The following is a 25,425-nucleotide window of genomic DNA, read 5'->3' as shown; positions in this document are numbered from 1 at the left end:
CCCCCCCCCCCCCCCCCCCCCCCACGCCTGGCTACCTCCTGTGGTTTTCTTCCATTGTAGTTGGACAGTTTGCTCCATCCTCATGTCCTAACTCGTGTGTGTGAGGTTCATTTATTTGGGCTTCGTTTTTTTTAACATGAGCACCATTTTAACGTTTTTCAATAGTTTCTGTCCTACAGAAAAGTTGGAAAACTCTACAGATGACATCCCTTCACCCAGATTCCCCAGTTGCCCGCATTCCTGACATTTACTCCCACCATTTCTTTCTCCATGTGTGTGTCTCTCCCTCTCTCTCTCTCGTTGAAGAATAATGGGGCAGCATGACATAAATATTGGAGTGTGTTCTGCCTCTCCTCCCAAAAAGGTCACCCACGTATGTCACCCCCGTTGAGTCCTCCCAGTCAGAAATTCGTGCTGATTACATTACTGCTCAATGTGTAGATCCCATTAAAATTTCTCTAATAGTTGAGAAAATGTCTTTTTTTTTTTCTTTTTTCTTTCGTGTTCAAAATCCTATCCAGGAACATGTTTTGCATTTAATCGTCCTGTCTTGTCAGGGTTCTTCCGTCTGGAACAGTTGCTCGGTCTTCCCCCGCCTCTTATGTCTTTGGCCATCGGAAGAGGCTTCCAGCCCCTCATTCTCAGGATGACCCCCGTCTGTCGCTGCTTTCTCGTAGCTGGACGCAGGACATGTACTCTTGGCAGGAGGCTCCTTGTTGTGTGCCATCAGAGACAGGCAGCGCCCATGTGTGCTTCTAGCAGCGCTGCTGACCCCCACCATCTAGTCAAGCTGGTGTCCCCCAGACCTCTCAGCCATATAGTCACCACTTCCCGCTTTATATGCATTAGCAGTTTGTGGGGCGGTGTTCCAATATTATACGAGCAAACTGTTGCTCAGAAAAATGCTTAAGTAAATCTTTGCTATTCAGTGGAAAGCAAAAGAAAAAAAAAAAAGTCAAAGCAAACAAAACCCCTCCCCAAAGGAATGTAGCATGAATAAAATGGGCCATGCCTTTTTTCGTGAAATAGTGCTTTCGAAAAAATGTAAGAACAGAATCCTGAGAAAATTCTTAGCTAGTAAATCTTCATTCTTTTCCTGGGGCTATTATTTTTTTCTTGTTGCTCTGTGGTAATTCCAGAAAAATCAAGAAGTACAGACAAGCAAAACAATAAGAATACCTGGAGTATCATCTGGCAGAGACGAGGACAGTTTACGTGTAACCTTCCATGTCTTTTCCGCACCCTTAAAAAAATGTGAACGTATCACACATACTGTCTTGTTCCCTGTTGTTTGAATTCCCACGAAAATCTTTCCATTCACTGGTAATGTGGCTGTAGCATAATTTGTGAAAAATGACATCGTTGCTCTTCACTACTTGACGTTACTGCGTGTTTGGGCTATTTTCAATTCTAAGCTATTTTAAATAGTGAGGAAATGAACATCCTTGTCACACTTTGTACAGTTAATGATGGCACCCCATGTGGTGACGTCCTGAAGTCCTTGAAAATCCCCTCCCCTCCCCAGTCACGTGTGCACTAAGTTACTAATATGTCAAGACCTTGTAAAAACATGTGCCGCTGAATCCAGTTAAATTTATAAATTCTATGTGGGAAAAGGAAAAAAAAAGTTAAATTCTGTCATTTATTGACCGAGAACTATGAAGCGAGATGTGCTTTCTGAAGACCCTGAGAGGAAAGACCCGTGGTTTCTAGAGGCTTTCCTTTCTTTGGCTTTGCTGTGCAAATAGCAAATGGAATCTCAACTCTGCTTTTTTCATCTCTGACTTGTACCTTCAATCAGTGTTTCTCTGCCATTTTCCTCAACTGCTCCCTAGGATTCTTTGTGCCTGTTCTCACAGTTCTTCAAAGGGCACAGGTGTCCCTAGGGTCTCCCCTGAGGACCAGGAAGACCTGGGGCAGTTACGGGAGGAAGGGGACCTACTGTAGGCATATTGAGCGAGCAGCGAAGCCCCTGGGGGTGGAGGTTGGTGGCTGGGGAGTCTGGTACTTTCCCTCCTGCCTGAGCTTCAGTGGAAGGTGTTGATGGATGGATGGGATTATGTGCAGAAGGCTCAGGTCTATTGGAGTAGTTTAGGGAGGCTGCTTGGCGGTAACATCAGGTATGGAAATGTAACGGACAGTATTTTAAACCATTTTAAGCACAATAGATGTGCAAACTGAAACAACAGTTGGTACGGATTTTCTTTTTTCTTTCTCTTTCTTTCTGTCTTTTTTTTGGCGGGTAGGGGGGGTGGTGTATAATTGTTTACTGGTGTAGGGCTTTCTGTGTTGAGAACGTGTAGAGGAATACTGCAATTCAAGTGTAAAACTGCCCCTAACTCGAAAAGAAAACTTGGGACAAGTAAGATCTTACGTAGGCATCGGAGCTGAACAGCCCTACTTAGTTCGTTAACAAATGCTTTTTCAAGTTAGGGGACCACCACCCAGCTGCGTTTCTTGTCTTCTCTTAAAGAATACGTAAAAAAAAAAAAAAGAAAAATCAAGAGTGCTTTTGCTCTGTGTTAAAGTAACTAACGAGTGAAGATCTTGTACAAACAAGTATCCGCTATAGATCTGTAAGTAGTAAAATGGTCATTAATTTAGACTTCTATGCAAATGTGGTTGAATGCGTCTTTACTCAGAATGTTAAGACCCATCTGCACTTGAGTGACGCCAGTTGCCTCCAAAAGTTTGTTGCAAAGCTAAACTGTTTTGTTCTTTTTACCGTGTTTATGTGTTCTCGCTGCTCCTGCCACCTGAATTCTTGAGATGAGATGTAAAGTAGCAGTTCCTTTGGCTTCAGAGACGAGGGCTGACTGACATTTCCACGCACTTCTTCTGTTTTAGAATAATATATAAGTGTTCCATGTGCGACACTGTTTTTACCCTGCAAACCCTGCTGTATCGGCACTTTGACCAACACATCGAAAACCAGAAGGTGTCTGTTTTCAAGTGTCCAGACTGTTCTCTTTTATATGCACAGAAGCAACTCATGATGGACCATATCAAGGTGTGTGCGCATCTCTTGTGTCCTTTATGTAAATTGCAGACCCATTCATTGATCATAAGTCAAGGCAGCCCTGCAGATGAAGAGAAAGCGTGCATGCTGTAGAGGGAAGGGATGGATGCTGGTTGTTGGTACAGAGCAATTTACAGAATGCTGCCATCATATACTTGACTGATGCTTTTTATTCCCGAGTCCCAGTCTGCATGCCGTGAGAGATCAGTGCAGAGTAACAAATGATTCTCAAAGAAAATGTATTAGGGTTCTTTTTTTTTTCCTACATGTGAAAATGATGACTGTGAAGTTTACTTTTTTTGAGAAGTCCGTGTTGTATAGGATTTAGAAATAGACAGGGACTCTGACGAATTGTGTTAATTCGTTGTAAATATTGGTGTATTTAGAAAAATAAAGGTTTTCCCTTGAGATTATGTAAGCGGTTAAATTTACATTATAATCGATGCCCCTGGATCTTTTTTTTTAGTCTTTTTTTCTATCAAGGTTGCATGTAAATTGACAGTAAAATGTGTAGGATACAGCAGTGTCTGGCCCCTGGCAAGTATTCAGTTAATGAAATGAATATATGTCCAGTTTGGATAACCCCCACCCTCCAAGCCCCGAAAGGGGCACCTAAATCTCTTTACAGCCTTTTAAGCTCATGAAGGACAGTGCTTAGTCCTAGCCTCTTAACTGCCCACTGTGAAAGGTTAAGCAATTTTATTCCTGTGTGATTAGGAGATAATATCCATCAGCTCTCAGAGCTTAAAGTGACTTGACTTTTTAAAAAGAGAAGGCAGCGGCGGCCCGATATCATGAACTCCATCTCTCTTCCTCTTAGTTCTTCTCTTTTTAAATATGGGATACAAGAAAGGTGAACAGATCAGGTCTCTGAATTAGTCTAGTCTCATCTTAGTTAAATGAATGGACTGTTAATCCTTGAAATTTCCTGTGTTGAGCATATGTGAGCTCACGTAGCATAACTGCCTATTGCAAAGAACCTAACGTCTGCTCATTGGAGGGTCTGCTCACTGGTGGCCGGGCTAAGGTAGTGGCTCTCTGGCATTGCTATGGTGAGTCAGTGCATGGGAGATACATTCCATCATTATCACTTCAAGTACAGTAAAATCCTCTTAAGATATTTTAAAGGTTTTCACTAAAATTACGAAACTATCTTGACAACAAATACTTATTTAATGAATGATCAGGAAAAAAACAACAACCCTAAAAACTGCTCATAAAAATGTAGTGACATTGGAATTAGACCCAAATATTTTAACATAGTTTTTACGGGGGTAGGGGGGAGAAAAAAGAAAGAAAAGTTACTTCTTAAGAGGCTTTTAAGGTATTTGCTTTCTAGAACTCATGTTTACATCTGGAAGTGGGGTCATCGACCTTGTGGTTAGGGTCTTCCTTGTGTTAATAGTGAATTTGGAGGAATACAAGGTTCCAAGAATAGAGACTGAAGAGGAGTGGCAAAATCCTGTGGCCACAAGGACGAAAGAATTGTTTTTATTCATCTGAACCTTTACGAGACTACATGATACGAAAAACATTGAGAATACTCACTTATATTCTCATTTCAAGTATGTCCTATACATTTAAAATATCCTGCCTTTATGTGTTTGGGGATGGGTAGGCATAAAGTTTTAGGGGCACCCTATTTTTGTTTTTATTTTTAAGATCTGTACTAGTTCTTGTGAGTTTATTTATATCACTTAATACCTGTGCTGTTCAGTTTTTCTTGAGGAAGAAATTAAGAGAAAAGCAGGACAGGAACAGTGTTCCCTGCCCCCCATACGTATTCATTTAAAGGTAGATCTTTATTTGCCTAATTTAATCCAGTTTGTATCATTTCTTCTTGCAGAGTATAGATTTATTCACTGTGTGGGATTCCCTGTATGCATGTTGGCATTTACGTTTAAAGCAAACTTTCAAGTTACAGTTGTTCAAGTTATTTGTTGTTACAGGACCTAAGGAAAAATCAATTCTAAAAGAATTAGGTGGTATTTCTTTTATTTAAAAAAACCTTTGCTTTTAATGAATGATATTACTTTTGCTTCATGATGTGAAAATGGCATGATGTAAAGTAGAAATTCCCATTTTGGCACACATGGCCTTGTCCTCTTGTCACGGCAGAACTTTTTGCCGCTTTCCTGTAATTCTTAGGGCACGGTAAGGCCGACTCACAGAAGAACACTTCAGCACATGATCCTCTCCTCAACTTCTTAGTTCGTAAAAACGTATTTGCCTAGAAACTTAGGAAAAGTTTACTAGAAGATTTTGGGTTTTGTTTTCTTTGGGTTTTAAATGGTTAAAAAGGTAAAAACTTGGCTTCTGTTTTGAAAAAGGCCATCGGAAACCCCAAAGTCTCTGCCCTGTGGGGTGGCAGTGCTTGGCTTTTTGGCTGTCCCGAGATCACGTCTCGCCTCGCCGCAGATTTTCTCGTGCCCAAGAACATGAGACGTTTTCCACCCAGGCCCTTTTTTAGAGACCATTTTGAGGATCCTCTGGATAGACTTGTCACCCCTGCTCATGAGAACATTATTGAACCCCCTTTTCCCTTCCTGGGTAAGACAGTGAGGAGGGTCGGCGAGTTCTCGGCACTGACGAGAGGTGACCTGGCCTGGGAAGGTATGATGGAGAGTACCCTGAGGGAGCCGCTTCGGACTCAGACATTCAGGAAGGATCATGGAGCCGGGATCTACTCAGTGCGGACCTGTGGGATGTAGGAGGCCTAGAGCCCTGGAGGAAGTGTGTGTCGTGTGCCTTTCTGTAGGTTTTGTAGGTTCGGGACCCAAGCCTGAAGGCTGGCAACAGGGGAAGGCCTTGTTCAGAGATAAATTCTATACTGAGGCACAGACTTACGTGCTCCCCCCTTTTTTTTTTTTTGACTCTGCTTCTAGAACACAAACAAAACAAAGCACACTGATCTTTAGAGTCACATGGCACCAATTTTACCCCAGTAGAATTTGGAATCCTTCGAGTTTAAGTGGGATAGCTGTTGTGGCTGTTACGTTAATGATGATAAACAGCTGAGCAATTGTAAGAGGCTTTTTGAGTATCTACTGTCTAAGTCTGGGTGGTATCGGTAAGAAGAGATAGATCGGGATAGGATGTAGGGATATTGACGTTACCCCCAAAAAACCCCAACGAAAACCCAAACTCTTAAAATTGTCCCAAGAATGTGGAAGGTATGAAAGGGAGGGAGAAGGCTTTGCTCTTGTCTCAGGTGCTTGTGAAAGATGGTTGGCTGGGGGTCTTGAACACCTACCCGTGCATCAGCCTAGTCCCATGCTTCTGGGTAGGTGTGAAAGTAAGCGTCTTCTTCCCCAGAAAGAGTCTGTTGCAGAGAGGACTCACTGGTTCACTGGGGGAGGATAGACAGCCAGGAATAATTTAGACTCCATGCAGAAGGCTTTTTTTTTTTTTTTTTAAGAATTTAAAAATGGTACAAGCAAATAAGCTTTCAGAAGTTATTTGGAACTAGAAATGCATAATTTAGAGCAACCATAAAAGTTAATTCCCCTCTATCTCTTTTTAAGTATATATTTTGCTTAGGTTTTCTTCTTGCTCTATTAAGAAATGTTTCTGAATGAATATAAAATCCTTTTCGAATATCTGTAATGTGTTAAGAATAGTCTACATGTGCTTCTCTCCATGGTAACCATTTGTGATAGATCTTTCTTCTCTTTTTGTAACATAGTCTATGCATGGAACATTGAAAAGTATTGAAGGGCCTCCAAACTTGGGTATAAACTTGCCTTTGAGCATTAAGCCTGCAACTCAGAATTCAGCAAATCAAAACAAAGAGGATACGAGATCCATGAACGGGAAAGAGAAATTGGAAAAGAAGTCTCCGTCACCTGTGAAAAAATCCATGGAACCCAAGAAAGTAGCCAGTCCTGGCTGGACGTGTTGGGAGTGTGACCGCTTGTTCACACAGAGAGATGTTTACATTTCCCACGTGAGGAAGGAGCACGGGAAGGTAAGAGCAAGAGGCCACCCTTGGGTGCGAGGAAGAGCACAGGATTGGCAGACCTCTAACACTCGGGTCCTTGGCTCGGCTCTGCCACTAATTAACAAATAAGGAGGAAAGGAGGAGAAAAAGAAATTGATGTTTGGAAAACTGTTAGGAGTATTTGTATAACTTAATGTGATTCTTTCCTGAGTTTGGTAATGGGGAAGGGATACCTCATCCTTCCTTAAGCTATCCAGGAGAAGCTCTGTAACTCAAAGTCACTGAAAAATCTGAGTTGCAATATTTATATATACTCTTTCTCTTTTTTAAATAAGTACACATCTCCAACTAATAGGGATTTTTTTTTTTTAATACCCTTTATTAGACCTCACGAAACCAGCAAGACAATTTTGTAATATTGTTCCGGCAGTCTTAAAGTTGGTTTGTTTCAGTTAGGATCCAGAAAGAATCTGCACTGCATTTGATTTTTGGAGAACCTAAATCTCTTATTCTGTAGTAGCCCTCCCTCTATTTTATTTTTCTACTTGCTGTTGATTTGTTGGAAAAATTGGGTTACACGTCCTGTAGATATTTGTGCACATTTCTGGGTAATTGTTTCCTTTTGACATTGTTTAATTTGCTTCTCTTTATCCCATAATTCCTAGAAGTTTGATTAGATCAGGTTGAATTTTTAGATACAAATAGGTGTTGTATTATTTTTGTATCGAATCCTGAGGCACCTAATACCAGCTTCTTTCTCTTAGTGATACTATGATCCATCATTGGGTTTAGATACAGCATGCTTTTATTTATTTATTTATTTTTTTAAAAGATTTTTATTTATTTATTTGAAAGAGAGAGACAGCGAGAGAGGGAACATGAGCAGGGGGAGTGGGAGAGGGAGAAGCAGACTTCCCGCCAGGCAGGGAGCCTGATGCTGGGCTCCATCCCGGGATCCTGGGATCATGACCTGAGCCGAAGGCAGACGCTTAACGACTGAGCCACCCAGGCGCCCCCAGCATACTTTTAAAGAAACCATCTTAACTGCTTTAACTTAAGGCAGGAAGACCAAATCGTTTTCCTTGGGGAACCTGTGTAAAAAGTACCTAGGAATTGGCTTGTAATTAGTATATACTAGATCCTTGAAAAGTTTATTAAATTAGGGGCCTCTGGGTGGCTCATTTGGTTAAGCGTCTGCCTTTGGCTCAGGTCATGATCTCAGGGTCCTGGGGTCAGCCCTGGGTCAGGCTCCTTACTCAGCAGGGAGTCTGCTTCCCCCTCTGCCCCTGCCCCTCTCCTGCTCATGCTCATGGGCACGCAGCGCTCGCTCGCTCACTCTCAGATGAATAAATAAAATCTTTAAAAAAAAAGTTTGTTAAATTAAGTGTTTGAAGCATTACTTCATAATCTCATTGATACTATTTTATTTGAGCAGCCCATGTGGCTGACATGTTTTTATTTGGTGTGACTACACTTAATTCAGTGTCTCCTCACGTAAAAATGACTTACTTAACAGAATATATATAGCTCTGCTGGCACATGGCTTACGGTAATCATCTCACCTTTAGGCTCTCCAAGTGGGCCACGGCATCCCAGAATGTTCATTGCAAATATGGGGTAGTTTTTAAGGGGCAGTACTTGGTTAATCTACTGCATGAATACACTACCTGTAGTTATCTTTCCAAGCCTGATGTGGTGATTCTAGGAAAAGGCTTTTTTTTTCTTGGCACCTAAATTGGATTTTACAAATGCTAAAACAGGAGCAGACCTCAATCTAGTAGTCCAGTGCTTTCATTTCCTATACATCTGAGATTTTTGTATCCATCTTGGAACATTTCAAAATTCTTTCTTCTTTTTTTTTTTTTTTTTAACTACCTTTATCTTGCACATCCAACAATTACTGGATCTAGAATATAAGATGAAGGGACAGCTCTGAGACAGATTGGGTGGGATGAAGTCTAACACTTAGCTCGAACTACTTGCTCTGGGACAGAAGCGTCAAGCCCCACCCTGAGTGGGCCGTGCGCAGCGCATGCATTTCCATTAGAAGTAGCCGTTCATCCAGAGGAAGTGTTGGGCTTTGTAGGATTTTAGGATTAGCATTGAAGAAGTTGAGACGCTGTCTTTTGGAAGGAGGCAGATCAGATTAGATTTCAGTTTCCATGCTGCTCACTCGACCTCCGGGGAGAACTAAAGGGAGGTGGGGAAGGGAAGGAAAGAAATGTCTTCATATAAACCAGTGAAATGAACAGAGGGCTGACCGTGCGTCAGAAACCAGTGATCAAGTTCTGCCATTCTGAACCAGACTGGAACGCTGCACTCCCAGACAGCCCACCTACAGACTCCTTGTCTGTTCCCATTCTTTTCTTTTTCCCTCCTATCCGAATACTCCCGTCACCTCTGTTCCATTTAACCCCAACACTTCATATCTCCTGCTGTCTGCCCCTTTCTCTTTCCTCCTTTCCGATGGCCAAGCAGGTACTTTGCCGGCTGCACTTTCCCACTCCTGTTTCCTCCTTGCCCACCTTTGGCTGTCAGCTCACCACACCCACCTCCTTATCGTCAAGGCAACTGGACATTTTTCGGTCTTTACCTCGATTTTTACCCGCCACCGCCCCCCCCCCCCCGCCGCCCGCACAGTATTTCACATGATTGGCAGGTCTTCCTAAAAGCATTTTCTACCCTAAGTGTTGAATACTGCTCTCCCTCCTGGGTTTTCTCACGATTGCTGGAGCACCCATCAGGTTTCTGTCCTGGAAACAGTTCATTCTCTCTCTCTGGGAAATTTCAGTTACTCTTGTGACTTCATTTCCCGTATATGTGTGCAGATAACTTCCAAATCTCTGTCTCCAGCTGTGATTTCTTGCCTGCGTTCCAGTCCCCAAATCCAACCACTTATCAAGTATTTCAGCTTCTTGGATAATTCACAGGCGCTCTTAGCCTGTCCGACAGGGAACCCGGGCTTGCCCCCAGCCCCCAGCTTCTGCTGCCAAAAGCTTGGTGTGCGACCTGACTTGACACTTCCTTCCTTCTCCCCAGGCCGCTCCCTCCTCCATGCATTTCATGCCTTCTAGTCCACCCGCAGTGTTGCGTGCCCACTGGCCTCAGCTGTCCGGGGCTCACTGGGTCTCCCCTGATCCCCCTTCCACCAGCTGTATCTCGCATGGGGCACGCTAGACAAACGCGAATGCTCCACCTGCTTTATTTAATTTATTTTTTAATAAGGTTTCATTTATTTATTTATTTGAGAGAGTGAGCACACACGCGAGTGCATGAGCCGGGGGAGGGGTAGGGGGAGAGGGAGAAGCAGGCTCCCCGCTGATGCGGGGCTCAATCCCAGCGTCCCGGGATCATGACCAGAGCCCAAGGCAGATACTTAACTGACTGAGCCACCCAGGCGCCCCTGCCCCACCTGCTTGAAACACCGCTCGCCCATTCGTCTCTGGGGCTTTTCGGGTGGTGTTCGTTACCTTGAAGGAACGTGCCACTCCGGTGTCTAACTACTCTTAGTCCTTTGGGTCTCAGCTTAGACATCACCTCATCTGGAGAGCCTTCCTTGGTCCCTTCTTCCTACGTGTATCCACGGCACCCTGTGCCTTCCTTACCGGAACTCTTATCCTCTGTGAAGGCTGCTTCTCACCTCTTTCTCCCAATAGATGCTGTATGCTTTCTTCCTCTCTTCAAGTTCCCATCTAAAATATCTGTGGGCCTTCTGTCCCTAGTTCATAGTAAGCCAATAAATATTTCTCGAATTAATGGATCAAAGAATGAGTGCTGACTTGGAAGACATCTTACCCCCCTCTTAGACTTAACTTTTTTCTTTAAAATGGGAGTAATACGTATTTAGTGACCGCAAGGTGTCCCGTGCTGTAGGTACCTAGAGGGAACTACCTGTGAGGTGATAAGCAGCTTCCAGTCTTTTTGGATTTAAGGTGAGACATAAATATGAAATTATGAGGGATTTGAAAATTGTATCTGGCTAAATGTCCCAGGAGAGCATAATTTTTTACTTCTACCCGGCGAGAAGTTACTGGAAAGATCTGATTTCACCGGTGGGACTACCCAGTGAAATATCATTATGTAAATGTTCTGACTCACTGCACCGTGAAGGGATATTTGTTTTTAATACTGTAATCATGCCTTAAAAAATAAATGTTATGTGTATATATAATTTCGAGAATAACGTGAACACATTCTGCCAGCCACAATACAGCAGTTTGCTTTGGTGTTATTGCTACTAATACAATTATTTTGGAGAAAAAATTTTGAGTTAGGAATAAGCCCACCTGGCATAAATTAAAAACTTATGTCAGGATAATTCACTGTTGTCTCTTTTAAGATGGCCTCTTTTTGTTTCAATAATTGTTTCTGATTTTTTTTCCTCTTTCCTCAATTCCCATCCAAAAAATTTTTACTAAAAATATTTTGTATGGAGTTCCACATCAGAACAAAGATCTTCAGTAGCTTTGTCTTTAAGATTCAAAAACGTAGTTCCAGCTATGCTAGTTATTTATTCAGTAGCTAGTGTCTTTATTTCTCTAATGCATATATATATTTTTACTAATACAAATCCAGTATCCACTTTCAGTGGTTTTTAATTTTTTTTTTTTTAGTAATTTGTTGTAATCCAATATTAAGTTAAAAAAATTGGCAGATAATCCATAAAAATTTATAGAGATGTAATAATTTAAAAACAATTTGCCAAATCATTATTTTAGCCATTTAAACAAGAGTAGTTTTTTTTAAATAAATAAATAAATAAAGCAGCCACATTTATTTATTTCTTAAGATTTTATTTACTTATTTGAGAGAGAGCATGTAAGCTGGGTGAGGAGCAGAGGGAGAGGGACAAGGAGACTCTTTGACGAGTGTGGAGCCTGATTTCCACAACCATGAGATCATGATCTGAGCCGAAACCAAGAGACGGAGGCTTAACTAACTTAGCCACCCAGGCGCCCCAAAGCTGTCACATTTAGAAACGATTGTTAACTGAACTTCCATACAGAGAAACCAGTGTAAAATCGATCACTTTCTAAAGTTGATATTATTGTTTTGTTATGGTTAGGTTTTAGCTGTCTTTTTAAATCATAACACTCTTTAAGGACAAGTTCTAAATCTATTTATTATTGTAGCTTCCGTGGTTTGTGATGTTGCCCATTTGGAAAGGGGTATTGTGTTAGTTGCATCTAGGTTTGGATGTTAGATAGTTTTTTGACCACAGAAATCCTCTCATCTTCCCTGTGTCCTTACTCTCAAATACAAAAACAGGAAGATGAGCTTGTCAGTATCATTATTCCGACGATCTCATCCCAGCTATGAGCCCATTCCCAGATAAATGTACAAATACACAGAATTTTATGTACAATTTTAGGGGCTCATGTACCTTCTGACATTCTTTCTTGGTTGCTTTAGGGGTCTTCTGGGAACGTCAAATTAGGGTCCCCTCAATGAGATGACATCTGAGCTCAGATCACACATTCTGCATTTATGTAACCTGATAGTAAATAAAAAAGTGAAAGCTGTCTGTACTGGTCAGATCTTGAAAATTACAAGGTGATCTGTGATAATTATCTGTAGCCATTTTGTCATCTGCTGCCCTACACGATGAGTGATCATTATGGAACTTTTTAAGTAGAAAGAGCAATATGAGCAATCATTCTAGCTTTTGACTGTTTTTTTTTTTTTTTAAGATTATTTATTTGAGAGAGAGAGAGCACTTGGGGGAAGGGGCAGAGGGAGAGGGAGAGAGAGAATCGTAAGCAGGCTCCATGGCTCAGCGTGGAGACCAGTGCGGGGCTTGATATCACGACCCTGAGATTACAGCCTGAGCCGAGACGAAACCAAGAGTCAGATGCTTAACTGACTGTGCCACCCGGGTGCCCCTGGCTTTTGACGATCCTAATACAACCCATCCCTCTTGGCAGCTGCAGAGATACAGCATTCATATCAAGGAAGCTAATGCCCTTTGATTTGGCACCATATTCTAGTTAGTGGTTCCCAAAACTTGACTGTGCATCAGAATCACCTGGAGGGTTTGGTAAAAGACTGGTTCCTGGGCTGCACCCCAGTAGTTTGTGATTCAGTAGGTTTGGGCTGGAACCTGATAATCTGCATTTCTTACAAGTCTACCCTTTGAGAGCCCCCCTGATTTATCCTGTGTGGCAGTAAAATTCCCTAAAGCCCATTGATTTATACAATAAAAGTTTATTTCTTGCACATGCCGAGTTTGCTGTGACTTTGAGCACTCCAGTGGGGCAGCTGTCCTTCCACTGATAGACTCAGTGATCAAGGCGGTTTCTTTCAGGCCCCCCCACCCCACCCCCAACCTCCACACAAGGGGTTGAACAGGAAAGACTGGAGAATCCAGTCTGGCCTTTACACGCCCTTATTCCGGATGTGACACGCAGTGCGTCATTGGCCAGAATGAGTCGTGTGACCAGACCCAATTGTAGCGGCCTCAGAAGTGTGTGTTCCTGTGTGCCCCAAAGGGAAGGGAGGGACAGGGAACGTGGATCACACCTGTTCAGTGGCTGGTGAACGGACTGGTGTGCTCAGGGGCCCTGCACCCGCCGAAGATGGATACCGGCCTTGTTTCACTGAACGGAGGTGGAGTCAAAGATGCAGAGAAGGAACTCGATTTGGCACTCTGAATTCAGAGATGAGATGACAAGTGGGCAACTAATTTCCATGTCTGAAATTTACTGACTGTTCCACGAGGGACAGAAAAACGAAGAAAAATAAAATGTTTTTGAGAAAGATTAATAAGTTATTTAGAAAACGTGACTCAGATAAGAATATATTATTCCAAATTTTGTTTATGGCCAGAAGAGTTTTTTTTTTTTTTTTTTGCAGATTCTTAGGAAGATTTGCTTTTAGGGTGAAATGTTTATATCTGGTCAGATGTCTGTTACAGCCATTTTAGGAGGCATTTTTCTATAAACTCACTGGAGGTTTCTTCAAACAAGGTTGAAGTCTGCAAGTACTTATTTGTATCTGCCTAGTTATGTAGTCTAAGAAAAAGACCTCGTCTTCTCTGTTAACTTCCCTTATTGCCACGGTGTACATGTTTTCTGATTACACTGTGGGCCTGGGCATGATACTGCACATCCCATTGGATATTAAGTGTAAAATCCCAAATCAAGGGATGTACAATGAAAATAATACAGAGTGGTAGGCAGATGTGTAAATGTCTTGAGTCCCAGTAACCAGACCAGTGGGCTTGCCTCTGAAAGCCTGTTAGGATTTAGGCACTGGTGGGGCTGGAGCCGGAGCTGCTGGGCGTTCCTGGTGGAGGGTGCCTGCCAGGACCAGCTGCCCTGTGATCAGAGCCCCAGAGATTAGACCCACCAGCAGGTAATGGAGGGTAGACCCCCACTCAGCTGCCGGCGTGATCTCTTCGGAGTACAAGTCCGTCTGTCCTGGGTGGACCCTCCCTGTGTGTTTAAGGTGGAGCCGAAGCCCTTCTCCTCACGTGGGCCTTCTCCGTACCCACTCCGCCGTGCCTTTCCTTGTGGCTCCAGCCACAGAGAGCTGCCCGTGGGCCCTCACATACACTGGTTCTTCCTCACGTCATTGCCTGGTTGGCTCCCGTCCGGATTCAGCTGGTCGTGGCCAGCAGTGCCCCAAAGTGCCCCGAGCCTGCTGCGCCCCCTCCGTATTCCTCCACGCACCTGTGACTGCTGTGGTCATGACACCTAATGTGGGAATCCTGTCTTTATTTTTTTCTGCCTTCAACCCACCGTGATCTCCTTGAGGGCAGGGAAATCCCAGTGAGTACAAGGAGGAGCCTGGTCAATATTGCGGAATGAATGAAAGTACACAGCGGGCCTCGCGTGGTGTGTGGGGCTGGTTATTTAGGCTGTTGGGACCCTCAGTGAGGGCCAATCACCCTCCCTCCATCCTGCAGCCATAGATTGCACCTTTAATTTTACCGTGCCGCCCGGCAGATGCAAGCCTTTGGCCAGAATTACTGGCCCAAAAGGGAATGGACCAGTGTGGGCTCAGTAAACAGGTGTTGGAAGATCACTTAGAGCACGGGTGCTACAGACACCGAGTTGTATCTCTGCACTTGAAGTAGAGCTCATACGGCGCTCTTCTGAGAAGTCAGCCCCCAGCAGGGCACGCACGCAGTCACTGGTTTGAGCTGGAAGCTGCCCGCCACCACGGTGACTTAAGATGTTTACGGACATTCGGGCATTTGTGGTGCATTGCCCACGGGGCCTGCTCTCATTTTGGAGTCTGAGGAGGACACTTTCTCCTCGGGCTTTTCCTGTTTATCTCTCGAGGCTCAGGAGGCAAAAGCTCCCTTGACACTGGGCGGGTGCTGCTGCCGGACGGGAGAGAGACGAGACTCCAGCCCATCTGCTCTGGGTCACTGTTACCGGACCTTGCCGGCTTAAGAACATTTCTTACGAAAAACGTCGCCTGCAGCCAGGGACTTAATTCCCTCACTGGCACAGACGAGCAGTTTCCATCTGTCTGCTTCCACTGCCCCAGACTGATGTCCCCCACAACCCCTCCTCTTGTTATCTGTCAAAGCCCCGTCCCTTCCTGTGCCCATGGGGCTGGGGGAGGAGAGTAGTTTCTTCCATGACTTGAAGTTCCCAGATTTGCTCGGGGATTAGGTTTCTTCGTCCAGTCAGTGCTGAACGTGGTCATTAGGCTTTAGAACATCGGTACAGTGTTTGGACCTGCTGTATTATGTGGGTAGACTTTTATGACCCAATCCAGGATTGCAACATGCATTTGTTAATTTCTTTTGGAAAATACATCCCTAAATCCAAGTGGTAGACCAGATTTTTCGATTTTAAGAATTTAGCGTAGGATTCTAAGTTGATACTCCCTCCAAGCCCAGAGCAACCAGAAAACAATTTTACATACCGTCAAGTGGGGGCGGCGAAGGAAAGAAAAGCCATTCTAGCTATTATTGACAGTAAGGAATCGTAAAATGGCGCTAGAAAGGAACTGAGAGCTCACGAATCCCCACTCAGTTCAGTTTACAGACAGGAAGACTTCAGACCCAGAAGGATTGCGGGGCCATTTTCAGACTTTAACTTGTGCCGAGGGCTGGAACCCAGGAGTCCTTCCCTCCACCCCGAGGTCAGGGTGTGGGTCTCCAGGTTAGGGGTGAGAACAGACTCCTGTTTGGCAGAAGAAGAGCCGGTGCCCCAGGCGAGACTGGAGCAAGGAGGAAGATTCTGCCTGATTCTGTAATTCATTAATTCAGCAAGCCCCATGACTTCCCCGTGTACGCTGCCCATACGAATTTGGAAGGGCTGTCAGGGAAGAAAGAGGGACTCTGCACACAGAGGCCTTTTTTCTTCAGAGCCCCTCAGAGCCTAGGAATTGCAAAGCTGGAAGCGGCACAAGTGGCACCCACAGAAGAGCCTTTCAGCGGCTGCGTGACGTTTGTCCTCATGCCGGCACACTGTGGGGTCACGTGGTCTCGGACCTTCCGCCTGAGCAGTTGATCGTGCCCAGCCTCAGGACCTCATCAATTCGGTTAAGCTAGACAGCTGGAAAGATTAACGTATGACGTAGGACTGGAACCAGGGAGAAAATCACCCATCGTCGGTCGGTTTTAATGGTAGCTTTTTTGAGCTTTGTGCTTGCTTGTTTACTTTTTGAGCTTATTTACAGATGTCTGTACAGATCATCTGATAAAAACCAGTGATTATCTTGAAGAGGAATGTCTAGTTTCTTTTATCTTTTGGTTTGTGGAAATAATCTCAGAAGGAGCTGACTTAAGTCTTCAGACACTATATTTTAATGTTTTTATTCTGTAGTAATATTTGTACTTTTATAGTGATTGCAGGGGAAATACCTTTCACGGTGACTTTTTTCCTATTTAGATTGCTTTTTAAATAAAAAGGGCAAAAAAGATGGTATTAAAAATGTTATTAGGGGCGCCTGGGTGGCTCAGTCGTTAAGCGTCTGCCTTCGGCTCAGGTCATGATCCCAGGGTCCTGGGATCGAGCCCTGCATCGGGCTCCCTGCTCAGCGGGAAGCCTGCTTCTCCCTCTCCCACTCCCCCTGCTTGTGTTCCCTCTCTCGCTGTGTCTCTCTCTGTCAAATAAATAAATAAAAATCTTAAAAAAAAAAGTTATTAGAAGGAAAAAACATTCTATATATTCTTTCTTGTGGTCCCCTCTTAAGGACTGGATTCTCTGAGAACAGAAACAATAGGGAAATAACGTGTCACCCATCTATAGGCGGCATGTATTTGAGGAACCAAAGAGGCTGAGATGATGGGACAAACCCTTTTAAGTAGAAGAAGGGGAGTGAAGCTAGACCAGACCCGGAAGAAATTGGTAGCAAAGATGTTTTCATACTCATGTGGTCTTTGATTCCAGAATGTCTCCAAGTCGGTGAAATGTGGACGCGACAGCCCACAGCACCCATCACTACTGGTTTTCTCATTGTGGGTGAGAATGATAGGAAATAATAGCATTGCCCGTGGGAGGACCTTTAAAGAAATGGGTGTAGGAGGATGGAGGCGAGCAAGTCTCCTGACAGGGAAGGGGCATGGGGTCTGTTTAGGGTCTGTACACAGGACCCCCAAAGCTCCACTGCATGTCCCCACCAGTCAGTGGAGGTAGACACAGAGGTCCCAGGCTGACCCGTGCCCGTGGTGACCCCACGACACCCCACCAGGCATTTCGGAGTTTCGTTGCCATGGTCCTAGCACCTTTGTTAGAGTGTCAGCCTTTCGCTCAGCACCTTCCGTTTGCCCGGCCCCCGGGTCTGACGTGGCTCTCGGCACAGAGACTGTGGTGGGACACGTTTCTTTCCAGTCTGCTGTGGGTTTGGCCTTGCGTTATTCTGCCTCGATCACAGCTCTGTGTCTTACTTTTTCGGTTGTACGATGTCATCAGCACACCAGATAGTCTTATAACCAGAAAGATAGAAGACTGGTTTTGTGTGTTGTTTTAAAGATTTGTTTATTTATTGAGAGAGAGAGAGTGTGCACAAGCCTGTGCAAGCTGGGGGAGGGGCAGAGGGAGAGAGAATCTTAAGCAGGCTCCATGCCCAGCGTGAGATCGTGACCTGAGCCGACATCAAGAGTCTGACGCTTAACCGACTGAGCCACCCAGGTGTCCCTTGTTTGTTGTTGTTTTAAGCAAGCATAGCAACTAGCACATATTTGTCCTTAGGAACACCATTTCAAAGCTGTGATCTCAGTGATCTAGACACAGTACTGTGATCCTGGTGGTACTCAGGACGTATTCTGAGCGTGTCCTATGAAAAACAAACCCTTTATAGTTACAGCTTGTTTTTTCCTGGATTGATTACCTACTCTGTTAAATAGATTTGGTTCTGACTTACTGAGACTTAGCTATGTTTTCTAGAAGAGTGTGAGACAGTGGTCTAAATCAGGGTTCTCAAACTATGGTTCACAGGCTGGCCACCCATTTTGTAAATAATTTATTGAAATACAGCCACACCCACTCATTTATGTATCATTGTGGCTGCTTTTGAACTGCAAGGCACAGTTGAGTAGTTGCAACAGACTTATGGCCCTGCAAAGCTTAAAATATTTACTGTCTGGCCCTTTACAGAAAACGTCTGCCAACCTCTGGTCTAAATTTATACTCTGTGTTTAAATATTTCCCCAAAACCACTCCGTTCCAATTTGTAGAAACTTGGATGGTTCAGTACTCAGAGATTGTTTTTCTAGATGATTTCAGACATATGTAGTCTGAGTTTCCTATGCTGTGCTCAGCTGACTACCCATTTATTTGTATATTCTTGGATGTAGTGAGACCAGAAGATCTCGCTTGTGTCCTAGATATTAAATTCTCAGTAAGGACTGTAGAATTTACGACCCACAGTATTCCACACTTAGGGGAAGGCTGCCTACCTGTGTAAAGGCCATTTTTCTAGGAGAATGTGGGTGGCTTGGGTAAGCGGGTTTGCTTTCTTACGACTTACCCTCTATAACTGTAGGTGGTATTTGTGCAAACGGAAAGGGAGTTCCCAGTTTTGTGGGCACATACTGACGATATCTGGATCTAAAATGAATAGATGAAGACAATGAAATGCCTATGAAGTGTTACTTTTTTATATATATCCTGGTCAAAAGTTTCAGAACCTCTCAGTGAAAATTAAACCTTTATTCATTTAATACATATGCTAAGGATGTTACATATTTCTTCAGTGAATTCCTTTTTTTAAAAGCAAGTTTCTTGGGTTATAATTCATATGTAATCTTAGTACATTTCTATTCTATAGAAAAGCTCATTTATTTTATAGGAGACATAGTAGACTACAGATTTTTTTGACCTGTTCAGGTTATCAATCTATACTGTTTGTTTCTCTTTTTCAGTCTTTGGTTTGTCTGGGCACTTGCATATTACAGGAGTGAGGCACTATTCTGAAACTATTTGGAACAGGCCCATTCATTCGTACTTCGGGAACGTTTAACTTTTCATCATGTTTGTTCTTCTGTGTGTACCTTTTTTTTCAATATTCTATAAATATTTACAAAGTTGCACAGCATATGTTATGGTGGAGAACAAATGATATAATTCTTGCCCTGCAGATGCTTACAGTTGGGTATAAAAAGAAAGCATAAATATTTAAAAACCTGCAGCTAGTGTGGGTCTTAGAGGAATCACAAGGCGGTATGTAATCAAAACTAAGGGAAAGGTGCTTCCAGTTCAGATTTCAGCTCAGGATTTCTGAGGCTCTGTGAATAGAGTGAGCAATAAAATACAGCACAGGCTTAAAAGGGCAGAGTGAAATTAAAAATTAAAGTTGCATGTGATCCGTGGAAAAGAAGGATTAGAGTTGCATCTGAAGCACAAGGAAGCAGGGATTTGAGCATCAGTGTTTCTTGGGGAATTGGTGGAGGCTGGGAGATGCCAGGGAAGGCTTCACAGAAGAAATGCTACCTAAGTAGGTACTTGGAGGATGCACGGGTGGAATTCACCCAGTGTACGAGCAGAGTATGGGTGTGGTACAGACGAGCATGACATCCTAAGTGACTGCCAACAAGTTGTTCTGGAGCGTGACGTCCTGGAAGGGTGTGGTGGGAGGTTGGGATTGGCGAGGTAGGCAAGTCCAAAGACCTTAGCCCTTGAAGGTACAAAGAACAGGAGATGGGTTTTCTGCAGGAAGCGGAATAATGAAATGTGTGTTTCCAGTGGTGTGCTTGGGTAGCTGTGTGGGGTATGAGTGAGGGAAGGAGAAGCTTGTGGCCGGACAGGTCAGGGAGGCCACCAGGGGGCTGAGAGGCGAGCTGGCCGAAGGGGCCCAAGGGTTCAAATGGGCCTCAAGGAGAGGGAAGGCTATCTTTATTTTATTTTATTTTTTTAAAGGTTTTATTTATTTGACAGAGAGAAAGACAGCCAGAGAGGGAACACAAGCAGGGGGAGTGGGAGAGGGAGAAGCAGGCTTCCCGCCAAGCAGGGAGCCCGATGCGGGGCTCGATCCCAGGACCCTGGGACCATGACCTGAGCCGAAGGCAGACGCTTAACGACTGAGCCACCCAGGCGCCCCGAGGGAAGGCTATCTTTAAAGGGCAAGGGAGGAATGCGTCATTGTCTTCAGAAGATGTAAATTTGAGTGGCTTTGAATGCAACATGTATGAAGCCCTAGGAAATGTAGTCAAGAATGGTGGACTGAGGATTAGATTTGAATTTAGCCTCACACCCAAGGAGAGACAGGCATGAAGACCCCTTTGCATCTGTATGCGCATACACTGCCCTCTCCTGTTACAGGGGTGACTCTGTGTCCCCGTGCGGCCCTCCCTTCTGCCTGTGTGCTCCCTCCAGTCCCCTTCTTGGGCCATTGGAGGACCTCACAACCATACTCGTCCACTCTCCCCTGCATCTTCAGCTTTTCCCGGATCATTTTCAAAATCCTTAAGTTCGCCGTGGTGTCTCTTATCCTGACTGAACAACCTTCCTAACCCACTTGCCTACTGCCTTTTCCCTCTGCTTCCCTTTACAGCGAACGTCCCTGAGATCGCTTTGTATCCCTGTGCTCCCCACGCCCCCCCCCTCCCATTGAGGTGTTCCTGTTACTGCTCCACAGAAACTGCTCGTCGAGCCCTGCAGATCGAGGGACTCAGGCTCAGGGGTCTCTGCTTTCTCAGTGCTGTCCTTTGATCCGAAGCAGTTGTCCGCTAGGTCCTTCTTGAAGTGCTTTCTTTGCTAGGCCTCTTGGTTCTCATCCTGCCTCACTGATAGCTCTTCTCGGTCTTTCTCCTCTTTCCAGCCTGTAAATGTTGATGTGCCCTTGATTCTCAGAAACTTCTCATCCAGGCCCATGATTCTAAATGCCATCCCTAATCAGCCAACTCACGGATTTCTGTCATATGGCCTAGACCACTCCCCGGAGTTGCGGACTTGAGTCTAACCGCTTAGTTAGCATCTCTACTTAGATCTCCAATGGGCTTCTTAAATTTAATGTATCCAAAATGTAATTCTTGGTTCGTTTCCTTCCCTAAACCTGCTTCTCTCCTACTTTCCTGGTTAGTAACTGTTAACTGTTCTACCAACTGCCCAGCCAAGGAATTTGGAGTGATACTTGACCCCCTTTTCTCTCTTCTTTGTCACCCACATTCAGCCCATCCACAGATCTACCTTTATATACCAAATCCAGTCATTTGTCATGCCCTTTACTTTCCAAACCCACAGTACTTCTTTTGTCCCCTGGATTGTTACAGACAGCCTCCACACTGGTTCTTTGCTTCCACACTTGGCAGCCAGAGTGACCCATATAAAATATATTGATCATATTAGTCCTCTGCTCAAACCCACTGGTGTCTTCCTATCGCTCTCATAAATGACCCATTGGTGTCTTTAGTCCTGCATCATGGAGGACCCAGAGTCCCCACTGTGGTCCACAAGGCGTGTGGTCTTGCTCTGACCTCCTCACCTGCCATTCTTTTCTGTCTTTACTCCATAGAAAACTGCAGGAAGGATACGATCGGGCAGTTCACTAGGGAAATATAAGTGGCTCAGTAATGTATGGATAGATGTCCAGCATCCCTAGGTATTGAGGAAAAACAAGATTGAAGTGCAATACAATATTTTACCTTCCATTTTGGTAGAGTTGAATGGTGATCTCTAAGACTTTTGGTAAAAGAGTCCTGAGGACAGCTTCTAAACTAGAAAGTCTTTCAGAAATTCATACCACAGAAATAATCGTTTGACTACAGAAATTTTTATCTATAATTACTGAAGATTTGAAACGACCTAAATCATTAATGGGAGATAGTTAAATAAATTGTGGCCCATTTATACAATAGAGTACTATGTTGTGTTAAGAACATAGAAACATCAAAGTATATGTAGCTGTGTGTGAAAAACAGGTCACAGATTAAGATGTATAACAGACTCATTCTTATAAATGCACATGAATGTGGATTCAGAAGAGAAATGGGAGGGATATATAGCTGGAAATTGACAGTAGTTACCGCAGTCGGTGAGATTCGAAGCAGTCTATTCTCTCATTTATTTTGCAATAGGTGTTTGTCATTTTTATAATCAGAAACAGTAAGAGAAAGAAGATGAAGGCCGCATTACCCGGATGCACCATATATACTTCATTTTGAAATGGAAGCTGCTGGGAGTGCCTGGGTGGCTCAGTTGGTTAAGTGTCTGCCTTCGGCTCAGGTCATGATTTCAGGGTCCTGGGATCAAGTCCCGCATCGGGCTCCCTGCTCAGCAGGGGGCCTCCCTCTCCCTCTGATGCTCCCCCCTGCTCATGCTCTCTCTCTCTCTCTCTCTCTCTCAAATAAATAAATAAGATCTTTAAAAAGGAAAAACGAAATGGAAGCTGCTATGCAGGAGTTCCTTCCATATTCCAGTCCCTTTGTCACTGCCCCACTGACTGTAATAAGCAGTACACCTGTCTACGGATGGCGCCCTCTCTCTAGTCCCACAGAAGACTTGTTCTTCCCTCTGTCTGAAGTCCCCCTCCTGTCTGAATTCTCCCTGCTCGCTGACTCCTTTCTCGCTTCTGTCCTCAATACCTTAGTTTTTCCAGAGGCTCTTATCAGTCCTTAAACATGCGCACGTCTGCCCCATCTTCCAAAACCAAGCAGTGCTTGCTCGTGTCCAGCCCGGTATCCAAAATGTGCTCCTCTAGGATTACTTAGTAGAACCTGCTCATATTCTTCCAGTAGATACTTGTGTTTTCAGTAATTCTTCCCTTGATTGATTCACACGATAAACATTTACTGAGTATTTTCTGTGTGCTGAACGCCAGGGATGCAGGGATGAGTGATTTACGGCGTCTATTTTCAAGGTGGCTTACAGGGCACTGAAATGCCTCCTGAAATAGAAATTAAAAACCAGAAACTTGTAGAGTTCCAGGTTTTTCTTTGGAGGAAGAGGTACACTATATAAGTAGGTGTTTTGTCTTATCCACTGAAAATCTTTTACGTTAACACCTTTAGTCCTCAGAGAAATGCACATTAACCCCACAGTGAAATACTCCTAGGCGCCCTGTAGGATGGCCACAGGAGAGGCTCATCATCCACTTCTGGAAGGTGGCAGGGCAGCTGGACTGCTCCTCCATTGCTGGAGGATAAGCCACGGACAGCCGTGCTGGGAAACAGGTGGACGGTTTCTCGTTTATTTTACCCTGTGACTCAGCACATGTTCTCACCAAAACCTGTACGTGCCTCTTCGTAGGGGCTTTAAGTCATAAGTTCCAAAAGCTGGAAACAACCTAGATGTCCTTCACCTGGGTCATGGATAAACGGAGCAGAGCAGATCCGTAGCGCGGAATCCTGCTCCACGGTGGGAGGGGATGGGCCGCCAGTGAACTTCAGCGGCACGGATGGACTGCACGCGTTGTCATGCCCATGACAGAAGCCAGACTCCGAGGATGCGTGCTGTACTACATGGTTCCACTGACGTGACAAACGGAGGAGGCGAAACAAGAGGATAGGAAGGAAGACAGATCAGTGGGTGCCCAGAGCTGGGCGGAGGAACTGTAAAGGGGCACGTGGGAATTTTTGGGCCGATGGAACTGCTCTGTGTCTCCACTGTATCTGTTTGTCAAAATTCATAGAACTATACGTGAAAAAGAGTGAATTTTACATTTTGTAAGCTATACCTCAGTATACCTGACTTAAAATTTTTTTGATATGGGCTATATCCACCTTTTCCGAGAGTCTAAACAATATGAAGGAATAAGGCGAAAAGCCTTATTCCTACCCTTGCCACCCACCAGCGCTAAGGGTCTTACGTATCTTGAAGTGTCTCTATGCAGATATCATCATAGATGCATATATGTTCTTTTTTTTTTTTACTTCTTTCCCATGCAGAACACAGCTTATGAATCTAATTTTCTGCACCGGCCCTTGTCCATGTAGTGTGTGTCCTAGTTCTTTTCGTATCAGCGCATCAAGGTCTTCCATTCTTTCCCACAGCTGCATGGCCAGAATGTTGCTGTAGGAGGGCGTATAATTTATTTAACCAGTTCTCCCCTGGTGGAGCCAGACTTTTTTCCCGTCAAACGCAGTGCTGCACCAAATAACCTTGCATACACCATCAGTTCTGCCGTAACCCTTATGCTGAAAGCAGGTCTGTTCTAATGCTGTTGATCTCTCGGGGAACGGTTGGAGCCTGACATGAATTCTGAGTTTGCGCAGGTGTGATTTCATCCCTGAGAAGCACTAGGTGAGCACAGAAAATTGTGGAATGGAGTCGTGTAGGAATACACCAAACACATGCATGCACTGCCCCCAGACTGCCGTCAGCGACTTCATCTCCCCGTTGAGTCACACTGGTCCACACCTGGTGTTACACCTTCCCTCTGACCCTCTGAGCTCAGGTAACCCTCCTTTCTCCACTTCACAAAATCGCAACAAGCCACAACCCTCCCGTGCCCACTTCCCCAGGCATCCTGCATGACACCATGCTACCGTTTTTATTAAGTGTGTCACTGACAGGGTTTGAGTGCTACGCCCCTAACTTCATTTTTGCCGGAAGCCCTGTGGTTTATATGGCGTGATTTTGTGTAGTGCAGTGATTTATGACCTGTGATATATGTGTATTACCGTGTTGTACAGAACTGACCATGCCGTGTGCGGGTGTATCTGTAGAATAGATTTCCAAGTGAAAAGGTCCACAGTTTTAGGAGTTCTGTCCTGTGGGATTACTGCTGTGATAGGTTGAAGTTTATACAGGTGGTTGGGGTTTTCCTTTTTCATAGGAAGTGTTTATGATAGAGCTGAAAGTGTGTGTCAGCATGGCTTGGGAATAATTCTGCTCCCTTTCATCTTAAATCCGGGGGTGGGACGTGGGTTCTGGATGTGTGATGGTAGTTGAGGAAGCTCTTTGCATGTCGATGGGAGGCAGATAACCTCATGGAGGCAGGAATCTCAGGATAAGGCCAAGTGCATGTCTGGCTAGAGGGATGTCTCCCTCTACTTCTTCAGAGTCAACCTGAAACAGAAAGAGGGCTTCAAGCCAAAACACAAGAAGGGACTAGTTATCAGAATGGG

The 25,425-nt window shown here is 44.4% G+C and overlaps 1 protein-coding gene across 14 annotated transcripts in view; it reads left to right on the top strand.

The window, feature by feature from the left end:
• The window catches only part of ZNF532 (zinc finger protein 532), a 107,583-nt gene that overhangs the window by 73,098 nt on the left and 9,060 nt on the right, over positions 1–25,425 (top strand). For 13 of the 14 annotated variants that reach the window (XM_032422908.1, XM_032422895.1, XM_032422894.1 and 10 more), the window contains 2 exons: positions 2,848–3,010; positions 6,705–6,986. In XM_032422908.1, coding sequence (XP_032278799.1) covers positions 2,848–3,010; positions 6,705–6,986 — 445 coding nt within the window. The remainder of the gene's footprint in view (positions 1–2,847; positions 3,011–6,704; positions 6,987–25,425) is intronic. The other variant, XM_032422909.1, reaches the window with a different exon arrangement.

The sequence above is a fragment of the Phoca vitulina genome, unplaced genomic scaffold (assembly GCF_004348235.1).
Source record: "Phoca vitulina isolate PV1807 unplaced genomic scaffold, GSC_HSeal_1.0 scaffold27, whole genome shotgun sequence".
NCBI classification, from domain to species: Eukaryota; Metazoa; Chordata; class Mammalia; order Carnivora; family Phocidae; genus Phoca; species Phoca vitulina.
This window is presented reverse-complemented; position numbering and strand designations above follow the sequence as displayed.